At 37.0% G+C, this 24,769-nt stretch overlaps 2 protein-coding genes across 2 annotated transcripts; both read right to left on the bottom strand.

Annotated features, from left to right (window-relative positions):
• Window positions 1-7,481: 7,481 nt before the first annotated feature.
• LOC122138181 (cystatin) lies at window positions 7,482-8,542 on the bottom strand. The gene is made up of 3 exons (XM_042729128.1): window positions 8,253-8,542; window positions 7,720-7,830; window positions 7,482-7,629 (listed from the first exon to the last, which is right to left on the bottom strand). The coding sequence occupies exons 1-3, from the start codon at window positions 8,451-8,453 to the stop codon at window positions 7,552-7,554; spliced, it is 390 nt and encodes a 129-aa protein (XP_042585062.1). The 5' UTR covers window positions 8,454-8,542; the 3' UTR covers window positions 7,482-7,551.
• An 11,175-nt stretch (window positions 8,543-19,717) lies between these two features.
• Window positions 19,718-20,772, bottom strand: LOC109091649 (cystatin-like). Its single transcript, XM_042729125.1, has 3 exons — window positions 20,510-20,772; window positions 19,945-20,055; window positions 19,718-19,855 (listed from the first exon to the last, which is right to left on the bottom strand). The coding sequence occupies exons 1-3, from the start codon at window positions 20,708-20,710 to the stop codon at window positions 19,778-19,780; spliced, it is 390 nt and encodes a 129-aa protein (XP_042585059.1). The 5' UTR covers window positions 20,711-20,772; the 3' UTR covers window positions 19,718-19,777.
• Window positions 20,773-24,769: the final 3,997 nt, after the last annotated feature.

Here is a 24,769-nt window from a genome sequence, read left to right as displayed (position 1 = left end):
GCCTCAGTTAGCCTAACACAGTACACATACAGGATCTTCATTTTATTTTTGTTTTTCTATATAAATATACACATATCCATGACACACACACACACACACACACACACATATATATATATATATATATATATATATATATATATATACAACACACACATACACACACAACAAAAATATTTATACAAAAAGTATTTAAAAAACATAATAATAGTCCTCCGCTTCTACGGATTCTTAATGACTTTTATTTCTACTACATCTAATCTCTTTCTCTTCATCAAACAGCCAGATTTAATGAATGGCTTGACGCAAACCTTATACCAAGGCAGACAAAGCTTGCTTTTGGGTAGGCAGCATACATTCTGCAACCTACCCCATGAAATATTCATTTATCTCATGAATTTACTTCATACCTGCAACAAGAAATAAACCAGAGATGATTCTATCAGTGTCAGAAATTAACTTTCCCATTAGGGGCAACTGATTTTTTTTTTAACCATTTATACAGAATTTCATATTAAGGCCTAAGTATGTATGTCTTTCTTAATGTTAAATTCTTAAATGTTAATGTTAAATTGTAATATATGTAGCCTAATATGACAATAGGCTGTTACCAATTAAATCAGTATTAACTTAGATGTAGGCCTATTACCAGTTTAATGCTGATCAGATGGTTGTACATGCATTTACATAGCAATTACAACTGTAAAATGAAATGAGATTAATATTTTATATAACATTTTTAATATGAAATATGATACGTAATGACAAAATGAAATGATAGGCCTACTTTATGTAAGCAAGATGGCGCCGTCCAGGTCGCTCCGCTTAGATTGTGTTTTTATTTACTTTTTTACCTACTTTTGCTTTCTCTTTTTACACACATAACCTCTGCACTGATCACTTACGACAAAGGAACACTTTTGGACATTGGATACCGCTTCACTAACCTGTTTCAGGACACTTTATCCCTCAACCCATCGTGGCCATCTGAGATTCTCCGGAACGCTGAGATGAACAATGGCCACCTGAATAACCACCCGAGGCGACGGATCAAGAAACACAGCGGGAAACGCGCTGGGATCCGCAACAGACTGAGAAAAAGAGCTCACAGTCCTCCTCTGCTGAGCATTCTGCTCGCCAATGTCCAGTCTCTGGAGAATAAGATGGACGATCTTAGAGCCAGGATAAGCTTCCAACGGGACATTAGGGACTGTAACATCCTTTGTTTGTCTGAAACATGGCTCATGCCCTCGTTCCCGGACGCTGCTGTAATGCCGTCTGAAAACTTCTCTGCTTTACGGATGGACAGGACAGCTGAGGCCGGTAAATCCAAAGGTGGAGGAGTGTGTTTCATGATCAACAAGAAATGGTGTGACCCCAGGAATATCTCCACACTGTCGTGCTCCTGCTCGCCTCATCTGGAACATTTATCCATTATTTGCCGCCCATTCTATCTGCCCCGGGAGTTTTCATCGATCATCATCACTGCTGTTTGCATCCCACCACAAGCAGACACCGGTTTGGCTTTGTCCGAGCTTCACGATGTGCTCAGCGGCAACATCAACAAACATCCTGAAGCTGCTGTTATGTTCCAAGGCTGTGTCCTGAGTCCCCTGCTCTACTCTCTCTACTCTCTACTCATGACTGCGTGTCTTCCCACAGCTCCACATCTATTATCAAATTTGCTGATGATACTGTGGTTCTGGGTCTCATTCACAACAATAATGAGACCGCATACTTGGATGAGGTAGAGAAATTAACATCATGGTGCCAGGACAATTGTCTCTCTCTGAATGTGAGCAAAACTAAAGAGCTGATTGTTGACTTCAGGAAGAGACAGCAGCAGCCCTATACTACTCCACTAATGATCACGCGGGACCCCTGTGGAGAGTGTGAGCAGCTTGAAGTACCTCGGTGTAAACATCTCTGAGGACCTGACTTGGACTACCCACATTCAAACACAGGTTAATAAAGCCAGGCAAAGACTGTACCATCTGAGACAGCTGAAAAAAATTCAGGGTTTCACCTGCAATCCTGAAAACTTTCTATTCAGGGGCCATAGAAAGTGTATTGACTCATTGTATCTCAGTGTGGTATGGGAACAGCTCCAGTCATGACTGCAAAGCCCTGCAGAGAGTTGTGCACTTAGCTGAGCACATCTCAGGGTCTGCTCTCCCCTCTCTGCAGGACATCTACCTCAAACGCTGCAAAAGCAGAGCTGTTAAAATAATCAAGGACTCCATTCACCCCAGTAATCATCTTTTCACTTTGCTGCCATTTGGTAAGCGCTTCTGTAGCCTGATGGCAAAAACCGAGAGACTTAGGAGGAGTTTCTTCCCCCAGGCCATCAGGCTCCTAAACTCAAAACCAGCCTCTTAACATCTTCATGTCTCCACTTAATATTCACTTTATAAGTAAGATATTCATCATTCACTACCTCACACTGACATACTGACAGTGTCAACCTGTTTGCACATTTGCCTCTTGTACATTCCTGTGTATCTTAATATTTAAGACTACAGTTTACTTTCATGCACATTATTTTCCACTATATATTTAATTCTACAGTATACATCTTTTTTTTATATTTTATATTTTATTCTTATATTTTTATTGTTTACTTTTATTTCATTCTTTCATAGCTATATTTATGTATATTTTCATCTGTGTTGTATTCTTTAATAATTGCACTGTCCATGGAGCGGACCTGACTCACATTTCACTGCTGGTTATATATGCTCTATATAATTCTGTATGTGACAAATAAAAATCTTGAATTTTGAATCTTATGATACTTACTTTATGATACTTTATGATACGCCACTAGGTGTCGGTAAGTCATTGTGTTAAAGAAGCCTTTTATTGAATCTATTCGTTCAAGATTCTGATTCATTCAGGAATAAATTCAAGTGTCTGTCTTTTATATAATTGGTCACTGAATTGTCTATAATAATGGGTCTTTCAAAGACTCAGATTCATATCAGGATTCAGGAATGATACACCACTCAATGCGCCTAATGTGACTTTGGTTTGATGAAGTCAAGAAAATCTGAGAACCACTATCCTTACCCATCATGCCACACAATGTTACTGTAAAAAAAAGTTCTGTACATATTTGTTTACATGTTTACATTTAAATAAAAACACTTCACTGTACCTGCACTCTCTATTCGTTTTATAACTGCTTGTTTTTCTTAAAAAAAAAAAAACCACTATAGATTTCTATATTCTATTTCTATTCTATCAACTTGTTTTCTTTGTATGTGTGTGTGTGTGTGTATAGGCCTATATATATGCAGGGCTCGAACTGAGGTGGGATGCGGGGCAATGGCATCCCCCTGGTGGAAAAAATTGACAAAAAGCATCCCCCCAACCATCCCCTTTAGATTAATAATGTTCTGTATTAGCCAATGTAAAATTTATTGTGCAAATTAAATGTTAAAATTCTCTACTTATGATAATTCACAAACTAAACAACGGCGATTGACCAATTAGAACTCAGTACTGTAACAAGCTGCACACAAGCTAAAGCAAATTTCAGTAATTTTTCGTGCAAAATGGTTCAAGCGCAACTTTTGAAGTTCTTAAAAAAGAAGAAAACTGAAGGTATGATTTTTCCTTGATTAGAATTTAAAGACATTCCCCTGACATAATGCAGTTGTGCTGTATGTGTAATTGTGAGGGATTGAGAGACCCTAGATTTGCAAAAAAACAAACAAAAAAACACACACAAAAAAACGCATCTTAAGAGCCCAGAAGCATTCACTGCGTGATGAAGCCCATTAGAATGCAGTTAGAATGCCCTTATAATTCAAGCAATGAAAGAAAAAATACCTATGTATGAGTTTTTGTGTTGTTTTATTCATTGCACAAGCAATGTACTTTTCTGAATATCAGCACATATATATGCTAATAATTTTATACATCAGTGTAGAGCAATGCGGTGTTTCATTCCTTGAATGAATCTGTTTTTGAACGAATCGTGTGAGCCAGTGATTCAAGAACGAAATCACTTGTTTCGTTTCTAATTGAATCATCCGTTTTGAGTGAATCGTATGATTTGAATGATTCAATAAATCATTTATTAAAACAGGTTTTATTATCATCTTTATTTATCCATGACAGTCCAAAACCAACCAAGGTGCCAGCACGAAAACACATTTAGCAAAATATTGTTTAATTAGCAGTATTGACCCAAATTCCTCCATTTCAGAAAAAAATCTTAAAAATAATAGTTTGTTTTATAAGGCAAATTTTTAATTAATTAAAAAAAAAGTTAGAAAAATTTTGTATTTACTGTGTAAAATTAGCTATGGGACAAGCCCCAAATACCAAACACCCCCCCCCCCCCCGCCCCCGCCCCACACACCCCCACACACAAGAAATTGACCATAACATCCCCCTTGGAATATTTTTACAATTCGACCAATATATATATATATATATATATATATATATTAAACCTTGCTATGTGTAGGGCTACTGCATTGGGCTAACTGGCTTGTCATAGGATTTGAATTTTATTGCTCTTTTGTTGGTTTTGATTGCTTCTATTGTCGTCATTTGTAAGTCGCTTTGCATAAAAGCTTCTGCTAAATGATTAAATGTAGATGTGTAAATGTATTTAATAATTAATGATCTACTTAAAATTACCAGCATACCAATACAAGTGCTCAATGTTATTTCAAAGGACATTTAAACTATATCTGATTTTTCTTATATTGTGTTTGTTGTATATTGTACTCTTCATTGTGCATAACTATGCATGTGATCCCTAAAAAAAAGTGTGTTCTTTAGCCCAGGAATGAATACGCTGAAGTGACCGCATATTGGATACAATATTGTAATGTTCCAAATATAATTGTTTGCGCTCTACTTTAACACTGGATTCTGCTATAACCATAAATATTTGACTGAAACTTGTCTATTAATATCTGTTTGCATGAACTTTTACTTTGAAATGTTTTAACTGTTGCCCCGCCTTCTACTTCTCAACCTCGTACTGTCTATGGTATCGTGATGGGAAAACAGCAAGGATTAATGTGCTTTGCGAGTTACCCATCGTGTGTTGGTAGTGGCGTGTACCACAGTTTGCTTTGCCGATTGCTAAACGTGATTGGTAAACGGTTTGCCAGAATATACCCTGACCCAGGAAACAGTCCTCCATAAAATGCGCTGCACACATCTGAATATTTGGGTCGAAGTGTTCTGGAACAGTGTTGTAAATACAACTTAACCACTGATTTCTAGTTGTGTCCTCTTTTGGAAGACCAAGTAGTTTCACTGTTTCAGAAGGAAACACACACGGTGGGCTCGAGTGAGCGGAGGCAGGCAGGACTCCCCTTCGCCAGATCTGCTTTCACTGTGGACGATCCACAACGCCAAGCTGATGCATTTCCTCAGCGACCAGGTGGATGCCGGTCTTTTGAAAGACCGAAAAGAATTTGCAAGTATTCAAATCTTCCCACATCATGAGGTAGACATGTTGGGGCATGTTAGAACGATCCGTTTTAGTGGAGCGTGACTCTTAACTTTTATAAAGAAAATCTGTTTGAATTTAACACTTTAGTTTTTGCAACTTTACAGGTCTTCTTTATGCACAAAGAGTTTGTTACTCCTAAAAGAAAGGAAAAATTGAAATCGCATCATATGACCCTTTTAAATTGTTCAAATATTTGCGATTAGGCCTATATGATTTCAGAAAACACGAACAGAGAAGGTTATCTTTGAGACTATTATATGATTTAAAATAACACACCTAATGCGTAGCATTCACATCAGAACAATGTGAAAAATCTCTAAAATACAGACATCAACATATTGCCAGCAACACAACAACAGAGTATCATTTAACTTTAGCATCTGTGATAAAGCAATACAAAGATACACAGGTATTTATCTTCTGCAGGTTACATGTCCTTTAACCCATTTATAAACTCTGGTAACGTTATACTTTTTTTTTGGAAGTTAAGATTTTCTTACCAGATTTGTACCTGAAACATACAGGTACATCTCAAAAAATTAGCATATCATGGAAAAGTTCTTTCCATGAATATTCTAGATTCACTGCACACAAACTGAAATATTTTAAGAGTTTTGTTTTAATTCTGATGGTTACGACTCACAGCTTAGGAAAATTTAAAATTCAGTATCTCAGAAAATTAGGATATTTTCTCAAAGGTCAATCAAAAAGATTTACAGAACAGAAATGTTCAAGATCTCCAAAGCAGGTTTAATTACGCACTCAATACTTGGTTGGGGCTCCTTTTGCACGAATTACTGCTTCAATGCGGCGTGGTATGAAGATGATCAGTCTGTGGCACTGCTGAGGCGTTATTGAAGCCCAGGTTGCTTTGATAGCGGCCTTCAGCTCCTCTGTATTGTTTGTCAGATGTTACTTATCTTCCTCTTCACAACACCCCATAGATTCTCTGTGAGGTTCAGGTCAGGTGAGTTGGCAGGCCAATCAAATATCATGGTGAGCAAACCACTTGGAAGTGGTTTTGGCACTGTGGGTAGGTGCTAAAGTCCTGCTGCAAAATGAAATCAGCAGCTGTGTCCCAAACTGAAGTGCATGGACTCCGAAGTGTGCATTTGAAGTGCGATTGCATCACAGCTTAAGCTGTCCCAATGTCAGTATGTGCCCACCAAAGTCCGCATTCCAAGGCCGATTGAGTCACCGTGGCACAACGAAGGCTGATGTATTTTGAAAGCAACTTCAAATGCGCCCTTCGTTTCCCATGCAAGATGAAGTGAAAGACATCGAAAACTGAATAGACTAATTAAAGATAGTCTTCCTTCAGAAATACAGTGACAAAGACAACTGCGCCATTAAAATGGACTGTGGCAACATTGAGACGTGCTCTCAGGACTGCACATGCACACTGGCTGATCTAGCTTGAAAAATAAGACTTTAATAACGCTATTTGAGCAAAAATAAAATTTATGACAGTTGTCAGATTTCAAATATGAAGTTCAATCGTAAGGTTAGTGAACGGTTTGAGAATATGATGTTTCCCCTTTCAAAGAGATAGTAGTTGCACTTGCATGCCCAAGATGCGTTTCAAAGATGGCCACTGAGTGACATGACTTGTCTTAAGACTTTGATGCTGTTAAAGACATTAAATTGAGTCAACATACAGATCTTAAAATCAACATTGATTTACAAGTGTGTTAACCTTTTTCATCCATTTAACATTAAACACTTTCAACATTGTCTCAATTTTGAAACAGTCATTTTAAATGATATTTAAACATTGAAGGTCAGTCATGTGCCGGCTGGGAGCACAGACATTGTTCAATCATGCTTTAATAGTAAAGGATAGGCTAATATAGAAACGTGCATTTTTCTCATTTAGAAATTCCTACAAGTTATAGCTTTTTTTTTTCCCAGAGCAACAGTCTGAGATAATGGTCTCAAGCGTTCTTTTGTTGACAGGTTCTCAGGACAAATAAATCAAGAATAAAGACTTAGTTCACCATTACCAACAGCAAGTACATTTTATTGCTGCTTGAATGTTAAAACACCCCAAACTGCACTCGTCACAAGCTCTACATGCAGGTGTTTTCAGTGACTTTCAAGGAGTTTAACCATGGCTGGCTCCAGACCGTTATTTTGCACTGAATGACCTTGAAAAGAAAAAAAATTGAGGGTATGTTTTGATGAAAATTAAGTGTTTTTTAATGTAAATATATTTTAATGTTGAATTTGTGTATTACCTGTGCAACATTGGGATTCTTCGGAACGGCACACATGGTCTTAACTCCACCCTTTTTGCAGCTGGTTATGTCCATCTTCACAGTGAAGATGTATTTCATGCCAGCAGCAACCTGGAGTGTCAACCAGAAACATGTTCAGACATAGTTGGGCCAACCCATAGTTAAAAAAATAATAATAATGGAAGCCTGTTTGGGGCCCAAAATCTCTTAGTTTAAGTTAGGGGCAGTCACCACTGTTAAAGTCATGCTGGAGAAAGCCCTCTCACGTTTCAAGGTTCAATATTTATTGAACAGGTCTAGCAAATCACACTTAAACAATCCTTTACTCACTTACTATATATAAAATTTTTTATGTAGCATATAAATAGCTTTCAAGCTGAGGCAAACAGTTCTGTTCTCTTTGTACAACTGGGAACAATTTTATGGTTCTGAGATTTCACAATTCTGAACAAATCTTTACGTCATCATTATTCAGTCATGACAGCGTTTTAGGAGAAACGATTACAAACCGAAACAACGTTTGAAGTACTTACTTGTTGTTGAACCTTGATGACTTTGGAAACTTTACGCACAAACGCATCGTTGCTTTGCCTGTTGTAATGGTCCACTGCGAAGCGTAACGCCTTCTGAACATCTTTATCGTTAATGTCTGCAGCTACAAGGCCTCCAGGAATCCCAGCGCTCTCCACGACCAAAGTCACGGCCAAAAACAACACAATCACCTTAAGATACATGCTTGAATGGGATTACTTGACTCGCACCGTCTTGATTCTTTCTTGTTCCTTGTTATGTTGACAAGTGACTGCTAACAATTCTGCTTAATGAGATTATATATATACCTGCGTGTAGGGGCGGTGCGTTGTACTTCTACCAATCAGATTCAAGGAGAGGCAGTGGGTTTGGAAAAATTAATTGCTTTGTCTTTTTTAATTTAATTACAGCCCTTGTAAGGCGTGCACTGTGTTGGAACATTCTTTTTAGTCTTCCTCTTTGCACATGGCAATTAACTGACATTATTTTGTGGATAATTTTAGTCTTATGTGTTATTCGGTGTGTCCTTATATCCCAAGTACACCCGGCTGCAGCCTGCAGATCGAGGCGGGGCTGCACCTGGGGTGGGGTTGCACGTGCAGCCCCGCCCCATACCTACTCTGATTGGTTTGATCGTGTTTCATAGACATACATGATAAGAACTGTGTGTGTAGTTGGTGTAGGACAGAGTATGTTGATTAAAAAGCTAAAAATGCTGTGCAGTTTTACAAAGCCTTTACTATAATGCAGTTGTTTATTGTTAACTTGACTCACTATAATTGAATCAAGAGACGTTTACTGCAAGTTTAATCTGGACCAGTCAAATTCACAAATTAATCATTGGGACATTCAAAAGCATGTAACGTGAAAGTACGTGGACTTATGCATTAAAATGGTGTTTTAAAAAGACCAAACTCAGTAAACAAATTATTAATAAAGCATTATATTCACAGACAAGCAGATATGAGCCCAGAATACAACGCAACGCGATTAATTAGGCGTTAAGCATTTTCCTCCCATAACCTGCTTGTCTGTAAATAGAATGCTTTATTAAAAATGTTTACTGAGTTAGGTCAGCTTTTTTAAAAACACAGTTTTAATGCATTACGCCACGTTAAGCATTTTCCTTTTAGTCTAATGGTTTTCTATGGGAGGAAAACGCTTAACGCGTGATTAAACGCATTGCATTCTTATTCTGGACTCATCTGCTTGTCTGTGAATATAATACTTTATTAATAATGTGTTTACTGAGTTTAGTCTTTTAAAAACACTGTTTTAATGCATTATGCCACATTAAACTTACAAACCCGATTCCAAAAAAGTTGGGACACTGTACAAATTGTGAGTAATATAAATGAATGGAATATACTTATTTTTTATTCACAATAGAACATAGATAACATATCAAATGTTGAAAGTGAGACATTTTGAAATGTCATGCCAAATATTGGCTCATTTTGGATTTCATGACAGATACACATTCTAAAAAAGTTGGGACAGGTAGCAATAAGAGGCCGGAAAAGTTAAATGTACATATAAGGAACAGCTGGAGGACCAATTTGCAACTTATTAGGTCAATTGGCAACATGATTGGGTATAAAAAGAGCCTCTCAGAGTGGCAGTGTCTCTCAGAAGTCAAGATGGGCAGAGGATCACCAGTTCCCCCAATGATGCAGCCAAAAATAGTGGAGCAATATCAGAAAGGAGTTTCTCTGAGAAAAATTGCAAAGAGATTGAAGTTATCATCATCTACAGTGCATAATATCATCCAAAGATTCACAGAATCTGGAACAATCACTGTGCGTAAGGGTCAAGGCCGGAAAATCATACTGGATGCCCGTGATCTTCGGGCCCTTAGACGGCACTGCATCACATACAGGAATGCTACTGTAATGGAAATCACAACATGGGCTCAGGAATAATTCCAGAAAACATTGTCTGTGAACACAATCCACAGTGCCATTCACCGTTGCCGGCTAAAACACTATAGGTCAAAAAAGAAGCCATATCTAAACTTGATCCAGAAGCGCAGGCGTTTTCTCTGGGCCAAGGCTCATTTAAAATGGACTGTGGCAAAGTGGAAACCTGTTCTGTGGTCAGAAGAATCAAAATGTGAAGTTCTTTTTGGAAACAGGGGACGCCATGTCATCCGGACTAAAGATGATAAGGACATCCCAAGTTGTTATCAGCGCTCAGTTCAGAAGCCTGCATCTCTGATGGTATGGGGTTGCATGAGTGCGTGTGGCATGGGCAGCTTACACATCTGGAAAGGCACCATCAGTGCTGAAAGGTATATCCAAGTTCTAGAACAACATATGCTCCCATCCAGACGTAGTCTCTTTCAGGGAAGACCTTGCATTTTCCAACATGACAATGCCAGACCACAAACTGTATCAATTACAACATCATGGCTGCGTAGAAGAAGGATCCGGGTACTGAAATGGCCAGCCTGCAGTCCAGATCTTTCACCCATAGAAAACATTTGGTGCATCATAAAGAGGAAGATGTAACAAAGAATATCTAAGACAGTTGAGCAACTACAAGCCTGTATTAGACAAGAATGGGACAACATTCCTATTCCTAAACTTGAGCAACTTGTCTCCTCAGTCCCCAGACGTTTGCAGACTGTAATAAAAAGAAGAGCGGATGCCACACAGTGGTAAACATGGCCTTGTCCCAACTTTTTTGAGATGTGTTGATGCCATGAAATTTAAAATCAACTTATTTTTCCCCTTAAAATGATACACTTTCTCAGTTTAAACATTTGATGTCATCTATGTTGTATTCTGAATAAAATATTGAAATTTGAAACTTCCACATCATTGCTTTCTGTTTTTATTCACAATTTGTACAGTGTCCCAACTTTTTTGTGGAATCGGGTTTGTAGAATGTCCCGAATCATTCCAGCTGATTGAAAAGAATCGGCTCAATAATGGTCATACAATGGGTATCAGAGAAGATACCAATTTAATATATTAATTTAATATAAATAGATTATACTTTATAAAGTTTATCTCAATATTTGACTGCACTGGCTGTGACACAACTGCACTAAAATAAGAGCATGATGATCATGAAATTGCGTTCGTTACTATAGCAAGAGATTACAGGTATGTCCTTTCAGAATCATCATGACCGGTAGAAATAAAAGTTTCTCGATTTCTTCACTTTAAAATAATGAGGAGCAGCATATTTTCCTGAAATAAAGGGGAGCAAAATTGCAATATAGTAAAGAAAATTCAAGTTTCATAAAAATTGAAATGGCACACATTTATCAACTGCATTACAGATTATTATATGTAACAATATGTCATGTTATATAAATTAAAACAATACTGATACATCCTTTTCATTTCCTTTCTCATACTCTGATGATATGAAATAATAAAATTTTCAAAAATTTTTCAATTCATAATTAATTTTTCTATCTAAAGACCTGATCCTCCCACTGTGGATAATAAACCTAATTAATTTACTAAATGTGGTGGGTTGTTCGTCTGTTAGCCTAAAAATCAGCTTAATTTAACAAAACAATCATTTCACAGACATGGAGATTTACAGACTAATGTTTTTTTATTCTTCTGTGCATTATAATGAAGGCTTTATAAAACTGCACAGCATTTTTAGCTTTTTAATCAACATACTCTGTCCTACACCAACTACACACACATTTCTTATCATGTATGTCTATGAAAGACGATCAAACCAATCAGAGTAGGTATGGGGCGGGGCTGGGTGCTTCTCCTACTTTTCGGGTAATTTCAATTATATATCAATGTCTGTAACTCATGACGGATGTTCTTCTCTGTCTGTTACATTGCTGTCTGCATCTAGCACTCTTCCTCTTCTTTATCATAGTCTTCGCTTGGCTCACCTCAGCTTGATGTTGAAACACGCTCTCTTCACTCCTGTGTACCCTCTTGTGTACCTTTGTGGTTGATTGTATAGCATCAAACTCATAAGCCTAATTTCACAACTGTTGCTTATTAGAACCTAGTTTGTATTTAGATCAACACTCTACATTTATAAAGTTTAAAAATCAAAGGACTGGCAGCAATGTAAAAGTTTTATTTTGGAAACATACTGTATAAAATAGATGAAAATGTCCCCAAAGTTAACTTGCAGTGTTTGTGCTAAGACGTATTGTTAAAAACCTGTAGAAGAAAAACCCAAATACATTTAAAGTCTCAAAAAATAAATAAATAATTACATTTTGTAAAATAACATGCATATTTTGTGCTGCGCTTGCAAGAGAAACCCCTTGTACTTTGACTGAAAACAGCTGATCTTTTATTTTGGTGAAAAAAAAATAGTTTCTGTGAAAACATGTTTTACTAGTGTGTCACATTACTAGATATTTGTACATCTGTGCAGTGAAAATGTTGAACAGTTTGAGAATGGAACCTGCAACAGAAACCGTGTCGGTGGTTTTTTGATCTGATTGTCTTGATTTTTGTCGACAGCCAGAGGTGGCACTAAATTTGACAGACAGTCGCCTTAATTCTTTACACAGGAAAAACCCAGCCTTGAATGAAAAACATTTAATATTTCAAGTAGAAATTTCTTCAAATTCTGATAAAATGTTAGAACCAACAGTCTTTTATAGCGTGGTTGTGCTTCGGGTGATTCTTGAAAGAGTCCCAGCTCTAGGTCCCTTCTGATGCCGTCCCCTCCTCTCTCTCCCACTTGTGCACTTTCTTTACGGTCCTGTATTAAATTAAAAAAAAAAAAAAAAAAAAAACACCAAAAATAAACACCCAAAATATCAACTTTGATACTGTGAAATCTTTAACCGAAAAAAATTAAAATAATAAATAAATACAAATTCACTTTACAGTTCAATAACAGTGGGGTTGGAAACAGTGCACAACACTATTTATTAAACACTTATTTAATGTATTCAGATGAAAGTTTACAATATTAAATTCACAATCAGTTTTCAGAGCCCCCGGTTACACAGTTTTAATCAGAATCCTAACTATTGTGTATTTAGGTAAAACAAGTCAAATCCATTTAAGTACATTTTTATTAAACTAAGTGAAATCAAAACCTATCACAAAAAGGTCAATGAATCTCTACCAGAAGTGACAGTGCAATGTAGCAGATAAACAATTCCTTACCGAATTGCCAATAATAAGCTGGATCCTTGATGACTCTACAAGGGGAAAGAAGAAATGGTTTACTGAAGTTCTTAAAAAGCAGGAAATTCTTTTTATACCATTCCTTTAAACCAGTGGTTCTCGAACTTTTTATACCAAGTACCAACTTCTGAAAATATTTGGCTCTCCAAGCAGCATCATAATGACCAACAATTTCAGTAGCGCAGCAGGCCTAACTATTCAGCTACAGCTCTGCATCAAATGCTCACTATCCAATCAGAGTAGATCACTGTTAAGCCCGCCCCCACGAGAAGTTCGTGTCAAAAAAACCAAACGAAAAGCTGCGAAGCGTAAGCGAAATCTGTGGCAATGCATTCAGAATCCACGATTAGTGAAAACGAATCTTTGAAAAACATTAACAAAGAATGAAGCATATTTGAAGAGCCTGTTAAATTTGTGCAACTGAGTTCATTTTTTTCATTTTCATTGTGTTTTTTTTTCTTTTTTTGTGGTGTATTTTTTTTGGTTTTTTCTGAAAGTTTTGTTTTGTTTTTTATAGTTTTTTTTTTTTTTTTATAGGAGAAAGTGTTTTTATATGCGTAGAGCGTTTCCTTGGTTTCTGCTGTAAACGAAGCAGCGCTGCACTTATGAACTTTAATATGCATTATACAGAGGCAAGATGAAAAGAACATATACCATCTAAACTTTTCTAAAGACAGTAAGTTCTCCTCAGACATGCATTCATATAAACTCCTACACCTAAATGAATCGCGATTTGTTTAGAATCTTAATCGATTTGAATCATCACATTTGAATCGTTTTTCTACCAGCTCACGGTTAATTATTACATCCCTTAAAGAGGAGCGTTAATTTGTATTTTGTGAAAACTGACAAAAATAGAAAGTTGAGCTGTGTTATATTAAAAGCAACAAAGCACAAAATGATTGACAAAATGAATGACAAAATAATGAATGGAAGACGTTAAATATTATATCCAATCATTTACTGCATTATACCATGAATAAAACAGCTTGTGAATAGGCCTAGTCACTTACATGTTACAGCCTACCTAAGAAAATAAAACAATATAACTTAGTCTATGTTAACGAGTTGGAGCCCACTTCAACTTTTGGAATATTTTATTATTTTTAATAGGCTACATGTGAGGAATAAAAGTTTGGACGCCACAGACGTTTTTGTGGAGTAGGTGGTGGAATTTTCACAAAGAGGAGTTTAATTTAATGAATTGGTTCACATAAATACAGCAATCTTGAAAAACACATTATTGTAAGACACATAATTTGTGTTGTTTCGCTATAAAACTGGTTTTGAAAGCTGAGACCTCTATTAAAAGTAGGCCTCCCAAAAGCACAAAGCTTATTGCTATTGGGTGGTTGGCGCACTACAAATAACGAATGCAATAGAAGACATTCAATTTTCCAAACATACTGTACCCGCGAGTATGACACATGGTATGATTTCTGCTAATAATCCCAGATATTTGTAGTGCATTATAAAAGCGTCAAATAAGAGCTACAGCGCCCCCCCCAGAGGAATTGGGTGTGTGAGCTGATGTGAAGATAAAAAGTTGTTCCTGTTCAGTCTGTTAATGTCATATTCTTGATATTAAGCAGTTTCCTTGAGTCATTAAAATTGACTCTAATCATCCCAGTAAGATGCGGACGCTCAAACGCAACAATATCCAAATCAATTCCGGTGGCAGCTTCTCCCGGTGCTCTCCATCCGGGCCATTTGCGAGCGCAATAAAGGCTAGCCTACTCTCAAAATATTATAACTTTAATTTCTACGATTTAAATTCTCGAAACACTTCAACTTTACTTTCGTAATTTCGACTTTACTCTCATAATTTCAACTTTTATTTTCAATATTATGACTTTCAACACACACTTTACTCAAAGATTAAATTAAAGGGAAGCTATAATGCTTTTTCAACTTTAGTTAGTCTGTAATGTTGCTGTTTGAGCATAAAAAAGATCTGCAAAGTTACAAAGCTCAAAGTCCAATTCAAAAGGAGATTTTATTTAACAGAAATCACTTTTCAAAAACTACAACAAACAACTCGTTTGGACTACGATGAATATTTTCTGGGATTTGTGATATCACAAAGATCGACGAATGGGACGAGACCTGGTTGAGCAGCACTAGAGAAGACAACAAGTGTTATCACAATGTCGGAGATGCACTATGGCTGCATTTACACTGCAGGTCTTGATGCCCAAATCCGATTTTCTGACTATATCCGATTTTTTTGACGACCCGCTTACATCATCTTTTAAAAGTGACCCGTATCTGATTTTTGCATTTACACTATACACTGCTGAAACTACCAAACATAGACGTTCTGACCCGGAAAAGGAAGTAAAACAGCACGAAATACAATGGATGCAGATGCAAATAAAATTAAACAGTGTTTTGCTTTCCATAATATATTGAAAAGTCAACAAAAAAAAAAAATCAGCAAAGCATTGGTCTCGTACGGCGGAGAAAAAAGCGCTTAAACCGTGCCTCCCCATATCTCGTGAAATGTCTTCAAACTTATTTATTTCTGTAACAAACCCTGCATTTTTGCCTGCACTGTCTCTTCGCCCCAAAGACTTAAAAGACATGAAACCTCCGCATTGCTCCACTGTGTGTATCCTTCGTCCTCTATCACGCCTATAATAAGTCATGTGATCTCAGTTGGTGGTGTCCACCTGAGTTGACGTCACTTTTTTAATGACGTACGACTCGCATTTACTGGGAATATCCGATTTGTCTGCTTACATGGCACACGCAAATGCACGTATCCGATTCATATCCGATTATTACCACATATGAATGAGGCCTGAATCCGATCTGTGAAAATCGGAATCCATGCGGTTTTTTCCTGCTTACACGTTCACCGGTCATATCCGATCTGTGCCACATGAGAGGAAAAAATCGGAATTGGGTCACTTGAACCATGCAGTGTAAATGGGGCCTATGTTCCCAAGACAGACGAGATTAGAGTGGTTACAATCATCCGGGTTTAAATCGCACTCAAATTGATTTGATTTTGATGCAATATTTACACTGAAGCTCACAGCAGGTGGCTATGGTAAGAGACAGGATGCTTCCCGACCAGGCGCTGAGTGCAGCCAATCACAGCACACACTGTCCCAGCCAACCAATCACAGCACACACTGTCCAAGCTAACCAAACACAGAACACACTGTCCCAGCTAACCAATCACAGCACACACTGTCCCAGCTAACCAATCACAGGACACACTGTCCCAGGTAACCAATCACAGCACACACTGTCCCAGCTAACCAATCACAGCACACACTGTCCCAGCTAACCAATCACAGCACACACTGTCCCAGGTAACCAATCACAGCACACACTGTCCCAGCTAACCAATCACAGCACACACTGTCCCAGCTAACCAATCACAGCACATCTCGTATTCCAGAGGGCGGGCCTTCATTTGAAACATGAACTATTCGAGCCGTTCATGCCAGACTGGGGAGAGAGGTGTTGAAAAAAAACTGGCTCACTTAAAAAGACGATATAACGGTCATGTTTTCAAATTTAGAAAGGCACTAACACTTTCATTGGCCAGTTTCCTGGATGACAGCCATGTTAACTAATCATGATCAATGGATAAAGGTAAAACCACCAATAGAAATAGTTTCATCTTGGTAACGCAGCAAAATGCATTTAGTTTTTGTGGTTCGTGATGGTAATATTTTAACATGCCTTTAGATTTTAGAATAGGTTTCATTATCAAAATATTATAAAATGCTTATAAAATAATGATTTTAATTTAATAGGTAGAAATTTTGTATGCTGTTCAAAGACTACCCAAGACATGTCATTCGTATCAAATGTATATCAAGTGTTATCCATCCTCATAACACCTCCACAAAGAGACTGGAACTTCTGAGCACCATCACCTTGTCTGCTTTGTGACTGTCATCTGTGAATGATGCAGTACTTTTCTGTGTTGAATTTACATAACGTCAGTACACAGACATAGCTTTGTTCCAGTTTTGCTGTGCTCATGTCTTCTTTTGTGACCCCAGCCCAGCAATCAGACGCATCAGAACAACAAAGCACAACTGTGGTGGCCCAGGCACCTTCAGCAACAAGTAAATTGCTTTAACATTAATGATAATGCAATGTCAGTATTGTAATTAAACTTGACCCATCTGACGTAATTGTTCATGCCAGAGATTTAACAACATTGTCAGTCAGGAGCACATTTAACAGGAGGCACACTTCAGCTGGCTTGACAGTGACTTCAGTAAGTGTAGTTGCCCCTTATTGTTTTTTGTGGGTATAATAATTAGGCTAAGTAATCTCACTCTCTTCCATTTCCCTAACATGAAACTTTTGACTGAAACATGAAAATTTATTGTCTGAATTGTTACTTAATGTGCTGTCATTTTTTTTTTTTTTATACTGAACAGGTGCAGTGAAGATATTTAAAGAGACACTATCACAAAGCTGTACATCATCTCTAGGTGCAGTCAGCTTCACAAAGACTGTGGGTCTGGTCACCAGGGAAATGGACAACAGGGAGTGCTTTTAAGGTTTTACTCCTCAGATGACCACCCTGGCTACTGTAGCTGGGATTGCTTCACAGACGATGGAGGTCTTGAAGAGTAAACTGTGTTTTTACTGTAACAATAATGGTCACTTAGAGTTCATGTGTTTTCAGTGTAGTGTAAGATGTGTTTATTATTATTATTATTATTATTACTCAAAAACAATTAAAACTTATATTGTGGAAATTATTCTTCATTATTTTACTGTGATTTATTTGTATATGTTGTTATTTTGCTTAAAATACAAAATTCAACACAAAATTCTGGTTGAGGTGTTATTTTAATTTAATATTTCATTTATTTTTCACTGCTAAATATCACAAACATAAGTGTATGTATGGAATGTTACATTGGCAGTTGTACATTGTTAAAACAAACATGAACAAAAGGCAGAAGCCCTCAAAATATGGATTGTGGATGTCTGTAGTGCAAATTGCTGGGGAAAAAAAAAAAACGCTGTCGTGTCATAAATCGTAAGAGATTAGTATATATTATTATTTTTCTTATTTCTACTAGGTAAAAGTATCAAAGATAAAAGTACAGAAAATATTAACATTATGTACAAAGAGGTGTCATAGCTTGCAAAGCACCCTTTATACATGTATATAACAATTAATAATGCAAAACAGAAGTTTGGTGGAGGTGACGTATTTCCGCTCTTGAGTGGAGCTCCACTCGCCCATATGTCTGCAGCCAGACCCTCTTGGCTTTATCAGGCATATAACATGCAAGATGAAATGAAAATGACATCGAAAACTTAGACCAATTAAACAGTCTTCCTTCAGAAATACAGTGACAAAAACACCTGCACCTCGTTTTGATTTTTAAACGTACAGTACGTGTTCATGTTTATTCGATGAAGCCTTATGGAAAATCTGTCAGTTTTAATATTGTATGCACCACAAATAAATGTATGGGAAACATCCCACAGCACAACCAGATGAGCCCAACCTCAGTCTACACATCACCTTAACAGTGTTTGTAGATTGCGCCATAGCCAGATTGATTAATTGATTGATTGTACATTAGCTCAGTTGTGTTGAACCTAAGTTGTCCGTCTGAAATAAACTAAACAAATTAACAAAACAGACTGGAAGTTAACTTCAGGCCAGGCGCATGCGCCCAATGAAACAGCATTCTGAGACGTGCTTTTAGACTGCGCATGCACACTGGCTGATCTAGCTTGTTGAAAAAAAATAAGTATTACTTTAGTGTTGATATTTTTGCTATTGTGACTGCGCATGTGCACTGGTTTATTTGGTTTAAAATATGATTTTCATTAGTATGTTTGGTGAAAGGTTTTGGAGGTTTTGATTTTTCTTTGTTGATAGAGATAGTTGCACGCCAAGAGACGCTTCAAAGATGGCCACCGAGTGACATGACTTGTCTTAAGACTTGGATGCTGTTAAAGACATTAAATTGATTCAACATACAGATCTTAAAATAAATGTTGATTTAAGTTTGTTAAACTTTTTCATCCATTTAGCATTAAATTTAACACAGTTTAAATTTTTTTTTTTTTAACTATTTCAACACTGAAGGTCAGTCATGTGCCAGCTGGGAGCACATAGACATTGTTCAGTCACAATTTAGTAGTAAAGGATATGCTAATATAGAAACATGCGTTCTCATTTAGAAATTCCTACAAATTGTAGCTTTTTTTTCCCCCAGAGCAACAGAGTCTGAGATAATAGTCTCAAGCGTTCTTTTGTTGACAGGTTCTCAGGACAAATAAAGCTTCCATTTTATCAAGAATAAAGACTTAGTTCACCATTATTACCAACAGCAAGTAAATTTTATTGCTGCTTGAATGTTAAAGAGCACTCGTCACAAGCTCTACATGCAGGTGTTTTCAGTGACTTTCAAGGAGTTTAACCATGGCTGGCTCCAGACCGTTATTTTGCACTGAATGACCTTGAAGAGAAAGAAAAAAAGTCAGTCTCTTTTCATGAAAATCAAGAGATGTACACAATCACAATATTGTAAAGTAGAGTGTGTCTTACCTGTGCAACATTGGGATTCTTCGGAACGGCACACATGGTCTTAACTCCACCCTTTTTGCAGCTGGTTATGTCCATCTTCACAGTGAAGATGTATTTCATGCCAGCAGCAACCTGGAGTGTCAACCAGAAACATGTTCAGACATAGTTGGGCCAACCCGGAGTTTAAGAAAAAAAAAAAAAAAGTCTGGGGCCTAAAGTTTCTTAAATAATTAAGTTAGGGGCAGCCACCACTGTTAAAGTCATGCTGGAGAAAGCCCTCTCACTTCAAGATCAATATTTATTGAACAGGTCTAGCAAATCACACTTGAACAATCCTTTACTTGCTTACTGTATATAAGATATGTAGCATATAAATGCTTTCAGGTTGAGGAAAACAGTTCTGTTGTTCTCTTTGTACAACTGGGAACAATTTTATGGTTCTGAGATTTCACAATTCTAAACAAATCTTTACGTCATCATTATTCAGTCATGACAGCGTTTTAGGAGGAACTTTATCACTGGGTTTGATTCAGCGACGTTCCCAGTTAAAACGATTACAAACCGAATCAACGTTTGAAGTACTTACTTGTTGTTGAACCTTGATGACTTTGGAAACTTTACGCAAAAACGCATCGTTGCTTTGCCTGTTGTAATGGTCCACTGCGAAGCGTAACGCCTTCTGAACATCTTTATCATTAATGTCTGCAGCTACAAGGCCTCCAGGAATCCCAGCGCTCTCCACGACCAAAGTCACGGCCAAAAACAACACAATCATCTTAAGATACATGCTTGAATGGGATTACTTGACTCAAACCGTCTTGACGCTTTCTTGTTCCTTGTTATGTCGACAAGTAACTACTAACAATTCTGCTTAATGAGATTATATATATACCTGCGTGTAGGGGCGGGGCGTTGTACTTCTACCAATCAGATTCAAGGAGAAGCAGTGGGTTTGGACAAATTAATTGTTTTGTCGTTTTTAATTTAATTACAGCCCTTGTAAGGCGTGCACTGTGTTGGAACATTCTTTTTAGTCTTCCTCTTTGCACATTGCAATTAACTGACATTATTTTGTGATAATTTTAGTCTTATGTGTTATTCGGTGTGTCCTTGTATCTTACACCTTTAACCCTTGATTAATCAGGCAGGGTAAGGAGAGTAAAATCTAGTATAAAGCATTAAATACTCGCGGGTTGAAGTTTTTCAGAAGTGACGTAGAAGACTTTCTTGTTGTTTTTGTTTGAGGATGAATTTGAAGTTATGAAGTCTTAGAGAAAATAATAACAATAATAAAATTTATTATTTTAAATGTTTCAATAAAAATCAGTTAATACAAACAAACATTCTGTTATGAAACTCTAGACAGCAATATTGGAGGTCTGTCAAGTGCTCCTCGTTAGGGTATCAGGTGTCCTTCAAGCTGAATGCAGGCAGCATCTGAAAAGTGGTTTACTCCTCAGACCTTTTATACTACTTTTCGGGTAATTTCAATTATATATCAATGTCTGTAACTCATGACGGATGTTCTTCTCTGTCTGTTACATTGCTGTCTGCGTCTAGCACTCTTCCTCTTCTTTATCGTAGTCTTCGCTTGGCTCACCTCCACTTGATGTTGAAACACGCTCTCTTCACTCCTGTGTACCCTCTTGTGTACCTTTGTGGTTGATTGTATAGCATCAAACTCATAAGCCTAATTTCACAACTGTTGCTTATTAGAACCTAGTTTGTATTTAGATCAACACTCTACATTTATAAAGTTTTAAAAATCAAAGGACTGGCAGCAATGGCTTTACAATCAACTTCAATAAACTACCAAATGCTCAATTTTGTAAAAGTTTTATTTTAGAAAAATACTGTATAAAACAGATGAAAATGGCTCTCAAACTTAACTTGCAGTGTTTGTGCTAAGACGTATTGTTAAAAACCTGTAGAAGAAAAACCCAAATACATTTAAAGTAAAAAAAAAAAAAAACCTGTAAAAATAACATGCATATTTTGTGCTGCACTTGCAAGAGAAACCCCTTGTACTTTGACTAAAAAAAAAAAAAAAAAAATAATAAAAAAAAACCAAAAATAATTAATAAAAATATTATCTTTTTTGTTGTTGTGTATTTTTTTTTGATGGATAAACAAATCATATACAATATTTTCACGTTACAGTTCAATAACAGTGGGGTTGGAAACTCTATTTATTGTTGACTTAATGTATTCAGATGAAAGTTTACAATATTAAATTCACAAGCAGTTTTCAGAGCCCCCGGTTACACAGTTTTAATCAGAATCCTAACTATAGTGTATTTAGTAAAACAAGTCAAATTAAGTAAATTTTTATTAAACTAATTAAAATCAAAACCTATCACAAAAAGGTCAATGAATCTCTACCAGAAGTGACAGTGCAATGTAGCAGATAAACAATTCCTTACCAATTTGCCAATAATAAGCTGGATCCTTGATGACTGTACAAGGGGAAAGCTCAAAAACGAGGCAGTTTTATTCCTAATAAGAATATTTGTTGTCAGCCACTTTAACACTGTAAATAAACAGTTTGAACATGAACACTGCACTGTGCTTACATACAGGTAAATAAAAAAAAAGAGAAAAACTTGATTACATTAAAGTGTTGTACCAAAAGTTAAATAAAAACTGTACTGTACTTCAATGTAAAACATTTACAGGGGCTGGTCATATAATTAGAATATCATCAAAAAGTTGATTTCACTAATTCCATTCAAAATATGAAACTCGTATATTATTGTATATTCATTCATTACACACAGACTGATATATTTCAAATGTTTATTTCTTTTAATTTTGATGATTAAAACTGACAACTAAGGAAAATCCCAAATTGGTCCGTGTACGTTTGATAGTTTGTTTTTTCGTTTGAAACACAAAACAAAATAATGAGAAACCACCTGTTTTTCGTTTGTCGTTTCAAACCAAAAACAAAGAAACGGTAAAAACAGAGCCGTTCTCCCGTTTTTGGTTCTGAATCCAAAAACGAAAAATGAAAAAACCAAAATCTCCCTTAATCTCCCGCTGCAGAGCCATCCGGTCCTGGGCCGTGCACATCCCATGGCAATTTGTAATGTTTCCAGTCAGGTGATCACCACCATTTGCTGATGTAACGTGTCACACTGATGATGTATAATCCTCAAGGCTCTCCTTGGTGGTGACCTAATCTGTCCATACTTTGAATGTCCTTACTTATGATCAGACTTGCAGCACTGTCTTTATATTTCAATGTTAACATAAAAATGTCACGTTGAATCACTGTCAGTTCGCTGTCCATTACGGTGGAAACCACATTAAATATAAATTTAATTATATAATATAGCGCTAACAGTAACAACTCTGCACACACAATAAGTTCTTAGGTTAACCTATATTACCAACTGTATTGAGCCAAACAATGCGCTCATTAAACGTGACTGGTGATGTCTGTATAGGCACGATATTAAATAGCTGTAATAAACTACTGTTGCTAACATATTTATTCCGGTCCAGGATTATATAAGGCTATTTATTAATAGATTTTTCTTCTTCTAACGTTACTCTGGTATAACGTTAGCGCTGCATATTATGACCGTTCTAAAAGCTTGGCTTTTATTTTGATAGGCCATATTTACTATTACTTCCGGGTCACGTGGCCAACCTGTCTGTATTTCAATGTACATCTTCAAACGAAAAAAGGGAAAAAGGAATTTCAAAAAAAACTAAATCGGACCGTTATTTGATTTTGGTTTTTTCATTTTTCGTTTTTGGATTCAGAACCAAAAACGGGAGAACGGCTCTTTTTTTACCGTTTCTTTGTTTTTGGTTTGAAACGACAAACGAAAAACAGGTGGTTTCTCGTTATTTTGTTTTGTGTTTCAAACGAAAAAACAAACTATCAAAACGTACACGGACCCCCATAGATTTTCCATGGGGTTAAGGTCATGCGAGTTTGCTGGCCAATTAAGAACAGGGATACCATGGTCCTTAAACCAGGTACTGGTAGCTTTGGCACTGTGTGCAGGTGCCAAGTCCTGTTGGAAAATGAAATCTGAATCTCCATAAAGTTGGTCAGCAGCAGGAAGCGTGAAGTGCTCTAAAACTTCCTGGTATACGGCTGCGTTGACCTTGGACCTCCGAAAACACAGTGGACCAACACCAGCAGATGACATTGCACCCCAAACCATCACTGACTGTGGAAACTTTACACTGGACCTCAAGCAACGTAGATTGTGTGACTCTCCTCTCTTCCTCCAGACTCAGGGACACTGATTTCCAAAGGAAATGCAAAATTTACTTTCATCAGAGAACATAACTTTGGACCACTCAGCAGCAGTCCAGTCCTTTTTGAAGCGAGGCGCTTCTGACGCTGTCTGTTGTTCAAGAGTGGCTTGACACAAGGAATGCGACAGCTGAAACCCGTGTCTTGCATACGTCTGTGCGTAGTGGTTCTTGAAGCACTGACTCCAGCTGCAGTCCACTCTTTGTGAATCTCCCCCACATTTTTGAATGGGTTTTGTTTCACAATCCTCTCCAGGGTGCGGTTATCCCTATTGCTTGTACACTTTTTTTCTATCACATCTTTTCCTTCCCCTCGCCTCTCTATTAATGTGCTTGGACACAGAGCTCTGTGAACAGCCAGCCTCTTTTGCAATGACCTTTTGTGTCTTGCCCTCCTTGTGCAAGGTGTCAATGGTCGTCTTTTGGACAACTGTCAAGTCAGCAGTCTTCCCCATGATTGTGTAGCCTACAGAACCAGACTGAGAGACCATTTAAAGGCCTTTGCAGGTGTTTTGAGTTAATTAGCTGATTAGAGTGTGGCAACAGGTGTCTTCAATATTGAACCTTTTCA

This window comes from Cyprinus carpio, chromosome B8, assembly GCF_018340385.1.
Source record: "Cyprinus carpio isolate SPL01 chromosome B8, ASM1834038v1, whole genome shotgun sequence".
NCBI classification, from domain to species: Eukaryota; Metazoa; Chordata; class Actinopteri; order Cypriniformes; family Cyprinidae; genus Cyprinus; species Cyprinus carpio.
Note: the sequence above shows the minus strand (reverse complement) of the source record. Positions and strands in the feature narration are given on the sequence as shown.